Source organism: Nanorana parkeri, unplaced genomic scaffold (assembly GCF_000935625.1).
Source record: "Nanorana parkeri isolate BGI_ZX_2015 unplaced genomic scaffold, ASM93562v1 scaffold154, whole genome shotgun sequence".
Classification (NCBI taxonomy): domain Eukaryota; kingdom Metazoa; phylum Chordata; class Amphibia; order Anura; family Dicroglossidae; genus Nanorana; species Nanorana parkeri.
Window position 1 is genome coordinate 327,476 of NW_017306422.1, and position 7,257 is coordinate 334,732.

At 42.6% G+C, this 7,257-nt stretch overlaps 1 protein-coding gene across 1 annotated transcript in view; it reads right to left on the bottom strand.

Annotated features, from left to right (window-relative positions):
- The window catches only part of PM20D2 (peptidase M20 domain containing 2), a 20,407-nt gene continuing 13,150 nt past the window's right edge, over positions 1-7,257 (bottom strand). The window contains exons 5-7 of the mRNA XM_018554344.1: positions 4,817-4,952; positions 1,637-1,744; positions 1-448 (exon numbers count right to left, since the gene is read on the bottom strand). Coding sequence (XP_018409846.1) covers positions 246-448; positions 1,637-1,744; positions 4,817-4,952 — 447 coding nt within the window. The 3' untranslated portion in view covers positions 1-245. The remainder of the gene's footprint in view (positions 449-1,636; positions 1,745-4,816; positions 4,953-7,257) is intronic.

Below are 7,257 nucleotides of genomic sequence, written 5' to 3' on the forward strand. Positions count from 1 at the left end.
GGGATCATTTCTAAATCCTCCTTAACCGATTTGTGTTTGAAGCAACTACAAAATTAATGTGCAAGAGAAAAAAATGAGGCATTTATAAAATCAGTCCCCTTGATCAGTACTGAATTTGTAATATTTCATGGCTGCATATCAGCTTCCCTTCGCATTTCAACCCTACTGCTTTAAAGTGCTTCCTACAGCGGTTTTGTCCGTACAGATCTGTAGGAATTAAACTGGAAATAGTTTCAGCACCTAGCTCAGCAAGAGGCACAAGCTGCTCCACTACTGGATTCTCTGGATTTGTCAGGTGAAACAGAATTGCTCATTTGCTCGATTTGTTTAACTCTCTTCCACTCTTCCCGAACACTGTCCAGCAAGTCTGGCTTGAAGATCACATCTAAAGCTGTCATGGCTAATGATTTGGCCGTTCGAAGGGTATAAAACTGAGCTTCTTTTGAGCCTATAAAAACATAATTTTTTAAGGATTACGTAACAGAAGCAAACATCTATGGTATAATTTTAGAACAAAGCAGGTAAGGCATATCTACATCACTGCGGACTTTATTACTGAAAGGATATTTCAACACACATAACCTTGGGGGCAGATAAAAGGTTAATCCACCCAAGAGGACTAGTGGACTAAGGTGACCTAATGGACTTAAGTTGGCTGTACACCAGTAGAATTTTGCTCAAAAAATCTGCATTGTTCAATTGTTCGATCCTCTAATAGTTAATGGGGTTAAATTGACAATTGATTTCAACCATCATGCCAAAAAAAAAATATCGAAGGAGTGGTATGGAACATTTTTCTCAAATGAACAAATTTCTAGCAATCTGGTTTTCATTTGAGAAATTCCAATAATTCCAAAATTAAATAATATCTCTCTGATAAGAGTCACTGATGGCATTATGTCTCTGATGGCATTATGGAATGTTCTGATAAGCTTTTTCATATAAAAGTTAATTTGAAAATCTACCAGTGTATATCCAGCTTAAAGAACTCTGGGAAAAAAATGTTCTTAACCTTTGCAGTTGGGCTACCCCCACAGTGCAAGGGTTAAGTGCTCGCTTTCATATAGGTGCGAAAATAAAAAAAGTTATACTCACCTGATCCTCTAAGCCAGCTTTTAGACCAGTCCTAGGAGCCTCTCTCCCCCTCTGCTCTAGAAGTCTAAAGCTGGCCACACACCTAAAGATTATCTGCAGATTTTCTGTGGTCAGATGGAAAAGGTGAAACAGATCCCTCCATCTACACTTAAATGTGTGGATGGAGTAATCTCCCCCTGGCCAATCTGTTGCGCTTTTTCCATCTGACCACAGAAAATCTGCAGATAATTGTAAGGTGTATGGGCATCTTAAGGTCCTGTGGAAGGAAGCTTTTTAATAGCCAGCCGGCTGTGAGGTGCAGATGAGTATAAGTTTTTTTTATTTTCACACCTAGACAAAATGAGCACTTAACCCAAGGGTTAAGAATAGTGAGGCTCTTGATAGGCAGATCCCGCTGTCAATCAGCCAGCTAGATCTCAACAGTATTGTCGGGATCTGCCTGAGGCCCACTCACTAATACAGAGAAAGTACATACCAAGAACAGATAATGTAAATAAAAGAAAAACGGTTCCATATTCACATCTCTGTTTCAAATACATACCGGCAGCTTTTGTGTACTCTTCAGTGTGATTAAGTGCATTCGAGCCGATAAAGAAATAAGGGTGAATTCCAGGGACTTCAAAAGTAACATTTCCAAAATCTGTAGAGCCTGCAAACAAAGAACAAACAAAAACTTCTGTTTTTTTAAATTAATTTTGACAGAAACTGCACTCACAGTTACTGAACTGAATGGTGCACTGAAGGGACGAGTAGTTTACACAAGAAAGATTAAGATGTCTGTGCCTTCTTTGCAGCTCACATGAAGTAACAAGGACACACAATTTCTAGCACAATGAACAGGTATTTCCTGTACTTGTTGAAAATGTTCTTAGCAGGAAATAAGAAAATGAATATAGCCATTACATCTAAGGGCTGGTAAGCTACAGTATAATTAGATTTTTGTACTCACCATAAAACCCTTTTCGTGGAAGTTCATTGAGGGACACAGGATTCCGAAACCATTGGTTTATATTGCTGCCTACACAAGGAGTTGGACACTGGCAAGCAGTGATCTAGTCTGGTAATACCCTTTCCACTCCCAGCATCCCTCGGTTTTGTAACAACCAGAAACACAAAACGGTGAAACCTGTGTCTCTCAAAAGCCATTTTATTTCTTATTCATTCAGGGACACAGGATTAAGGGACTCTCAAAAACAATCCAACTGATGGGTGTGCAACACAGCAAACAAAAATGCTAACAGGCTCAACTATAATAAAAAATACCCAAAAATTAGTGCCTACAGCTATCATCACCTGAGGCCTTAACATTCACTTAGTAAATCTTAGAGAATGTGTGAACAGAAGACCAGGCGGCAGATTTGCTAATCCGGGAAACAGTTGCCTGATGATGAAAAGTCCATGAGGCACTCAAACATCTAGTAAAGCGCATTGTGACAAAAAAGGGTGGAACCCAATCCTTAGACTGTAAACTTGAATATTAATTTGTATCTGTTTGTAGACTGCCCTTACTAAACTTTTCTAAAGGTGCCTTTGTTGTCATTTTAAAGTTATTGGTAAAGTTCCTCTTGAACACCACCTTGTTCTTGTGTAAGACCAGAAATGGCTCTCTACAGGACAAGGTCACCAGTTCAAAAACACACCTCACTGACGTGTTGGCAGTGGTAGATCTTGCGGAAAGTGTACTTCCTGGCTTTTATTATTGTGGGTATTACCAAGTCAGAGAGGTCTCTTGTCCTTTAAGACCTGGGTTTCACCAGCTATGCCGTTAAAGCCAACAACTGTAAAGCAAGACAGTAAACCAGTCCCTGGGACATATAGGCTTGATCTGGAAGAGCGCAGGCAGCGTCTGCTAAGGATCTGATCAGGTCAGATAACAACATTGACCTGTACCAGTTGGGAGCTATGAGTATCACCGGAATGCCCTCCATTTCGATCCTGTGGAGCAGACGTGGAAGGAGTTTCAGTGGAGGAAAGGCATAGATTAGGTTGTACTGATCCCACAGAGCCACCAGAGCATCTACCGCTGCCACCAGAGAATCTCTGTACCTGGAGACAAACCTGCTTGTTTTTTTGTTGAATCTGGTGGTCCACATCCAGCATCCCTCACATGTGACACCGGTTTCACTTCCAGGTGTCCCTCAGGTCCAGGCGCTGCTGGCTGAGGAAGTTTGCCTGCCAATTATCTATGCCTGAAATATGAATGGCAGACAAGGCTGGAAAGTGAATTTCTGACCAGGACCGAATCCTTTTTACTTGTCATGCTGCAACAAGACTTATGGTTCCTCCCTGGTGATTTATGTATGCCACTGCTGTGGCATTGTCCAACTGAATCCTTACATTCGAGATGTCCAAGTTGAAGGAACAACCAAGTCACTCAAAGCTCCAGAATGTTGATAAGGAGCCAGGATTTTTTCAGTGTCCAAGTCCCCTGCAAAGACAAAGGGTCTGGGACACTTCCTCTAGCCTATCAGGCTGGGATCCACTGTGATGATCTTCCAGGGTATTGAAAGGCTAATCGCTCCATGAATAGAGGACTAATCTGGAGTAAACCTGGATCTCTTGCTAATGCCAATGAGTTTTGTCCATTCCCCTAATGATTGACAGACCAACATAGGAGCCATGGCAGATTTAAATTCAGGGTATGTTAGTGAAAACAAGGCTTTGGTAAAAGGCTCTAAACGTTTATCTATAGGATCCTAAATACCAGTGTGCCCTCTACAGGAATTGTCAGTGCTTTGTTAAGGCGGGACACCATCGTTTCATCTGTGGGAACCATGTACACTTTGATGAAGGCCTCTTTGAGGAGTTGGAAGCACCTGACACAGTGGGTGTATAAACTCTATGGAATATGTTATTCCCATGTAAAGCAGTTTAAAAGATAAATAAAACTGAGCCCAACTCCAGCTTTCTATTGTTTAAGATATTTATAGAAGGTATTTTACATAATGTGCTAAAAGATCTGACATTTTGCACCAGCATACAGTGGGCAGGCCTAGGTCTGGCCATGTGCTGATTGCCAAGCTATATACTTTTGAAACTATATTGACAATGCCGATAGTTATGCTCCCTGCAACATCTTCTCATTCCAATGTAGAGTGGAATGAGAGTGGCTACTCTGCTCTGAACTTAGTAGTGCAGAGTAGTGCAGTATAGTTGCCACACCATCACAGGCAGCTGCATTTGTTGGACTTCCCTGGCAGGATCAATAGGTATTTGGGGGACTTTGCAGGGGGACTATTTAAAACTGTAAGTGCAGATGCACTTATAAATAAGAGTTCTCACAAATGTTTTGCTTAATATAGGCTTTTTTCCAAATTTTTACTGCTCACTGTGATAGCAGGACAAGAAATGAGGGAAGCAGTTGCCAATAGGACAGACAGTAATAATACCCTGCTACAGGTTTTATGCCTTCCCCATTCTAAAAAAAAAGTGTTTTGCTGCAGCCTATGCCCCCAATGGAGAGCATTCCTATCACTTGCTGTCCCAAAAATAAGTAGGAAGAAATCTCGCCAACGGGCACACAGATCACAGTAAACCTCACAGGATCTTCTCCCTTCCCTACTCTGTTTAAAAAGAAAAAAACAACTATTTTGGCTGGAGCTGTGCTTTAACCAAGAATTAACATCTGCATTTAAATGCTACATACATTTCATTTTACCAAATATCAGGTTGATAAGAAGACATGTACATACAAATAGGAAGACATGTACATACAAATTACCTGACAGTGCATTTAATACTAGCTCATCTGTCGTAAACTGCATTCCCAATGTTTTGCCATTCTCATTGTAAGCTTTTGCCAGTATTTTATTTGGAAGCACATTGTAATAATCATGACTAGAAGGGCATAGCTCCACCTGCAGGGAAAAAAACAAAAAAAACAATGTTTATCTGTTCACAGACTTAAGTGGGGATCAGATGTGCAGGCATGATTTGAATAGATTTTTTCACTGACTAGTGCATATAAACACATTCTGGGACCACTCAAGCATGCATACGTATTATGCCTGTGGAGGCATAATAAACATGCAGGCTCTGTACCTTGTGATGGCTGATTAGTTATCACAGCGCTCACATGGTAATAGGGCTGCAACCAACTAATTGATTAATCGATAATGAGAATAGTTGTCAACGATTCTCATAATCGATTAGTTGATGTGGATCCCCTAGTTCTCTCCTCCGTTCTGGGAGCCGTTATTTCATCGGCTCCCTCTGATCCCTGGAGCCCCCAATGGGCTCCCGCTGGAAGCGCACTGTATGCTGTGGTTTGTGTCCCCTCCAATCCTTGCTGCTCTCCCCACCTGTATCGGCAGAGTCAGCGGGGATCAGAGGGGACACAGACCGCTTTACCCAGCACCCAGCTGGGAAGAGAGACCAGCTCTCAGCCAACGCCATTGTGACTCTACATAGGGTGCAATAGCCAGCCTTCTACTTGCTATTTCAAATTGCAAAAGCAGAGTGGTTATTGCACTCCGCTCATTGCCTGCTGTCAATCAGCAGAGGTGTGGACCTGAATAAGAACTTTCTCCTTCAGTTCCTTACTCTGCTGATTGACACCAGGCAGTGGGTAGGTAAAATAGCCAGCCTGCTATTGGGTATTGCAATTTGAAATATCCAATAGCAGGCTGGCCAGTGCACCTGCCCACTGCCTGCTGCATTTATATTCAGCTGCTGGCTGCGGAATCTTGCCACCAGCAGCTGTTATTCCCCCGCTGAAGCTATTCAAGTGAGGTGTGCACTTAAATAGCTTCTTTGAAGTCGAAAGGTAACACTAGGGGTCTAACACTAGACAGCTTAAAGAGAACCTGTCCCCTCCAATGTGCTATCACATAGGGGGCTTGGAGCCACCCCATGTGAAAACAATGAAATAAAAAAAAAAAGGTTAAAAACATAAAGTTAATAAAGTACATTGCGGTGTCATCCATTTCAGTGGCAACGAACCTCCCGGCCGCAGTGCGATCGCCTGCACTGGAACTTGTAGTACCTCAATGCTGTGTATTCCTGTGTGAGTGCAAAACATTGTGCATGCAGTTTTATTCTGAAATAAATTTTTTGTTTGTAACACTCCATTTGTGTATTTTAAATAAAAGATGGTCTTTAGTTAATTTTATCCGATTTTTTGAAAAAATTAATCGGCCAACTAATCCATTATAAAAATAATCGTTAGTTGCAACCCTACATGGCAATGTTTACATTGCCAAGCCCTCCCCTTCCTCTTATAACAGAGGCAGGGGAGACTAATGGAACTAATCAATAAATTAGTCATTCATTCAGTGCATGCTGAAGCGCACAGTGCGTAGAAGTCACCAACTTTCTGCAGAGTCAATAGCTGCAGACCTCCAAACTTCGTGTGCCCTTCAGATTGGCACAACAACAGTATGAAGAGAGCTTAATGGAATGGGTTTCCATGGCCGAGCAGCTGCATCCAAGCCTTACATCACCAAGTGCACTGCAAAGCGCCGGATGCAGTGGTGTAAAGCATGCCGCCACCGGACTCTAGAGAAGTGGAGATGTGTTCTCTGGAGTGACGAATCACGTTTCTCTGTCTGGCAATCTGATGGAGGTGTCTGGGTTTGGCATTTGCCAGGAGAACGGTACTTGCCTGACTGCATTGTGCCAAGTGTAAAGTTTGGTGGAGGGGGGATTATGGTGTGGGGTTGTTTTTCAGAGGTTGGGCTTGGCCCCTTAGTTCCAGTGAAGGGAACTCTTAAGGCATCAGCATACCAAGACATTTTGGACAATTTCATGCTCCCAACTTTGTGGGAACAGTTTGGGAATGGCCCTCTCCTGTTCCAACATGACTGGGCACCAGTGCACAAAGCAAGGTCCATATAGACATGGATGAGTGAGTTTGGGGTGGAGGAACTTGACTGGTCTGCACAGAGTCCTGACCTCAATCCGATAGAAGACCTTTGGGATGAATTAAAGCGGAGACTGCGAGCCCGGCCTTCTCGTCCAACATCAGTACCTGACCTCACAAATGTGGTTCTGGAAGAATGGTCAAACATTCCCATAGCCATTCCTAAACCTTGAGGACAGCCTTCCCAGAAGAGTGGAAGCTGTTGTAGCTGTAAAGGGTGGGCCAACTCAATATTGAATCCTATGGACAAAGACTGGGATGCCATTAAAGTTCATGTGCGTGTAAAGGCAGGTGTCCCAATA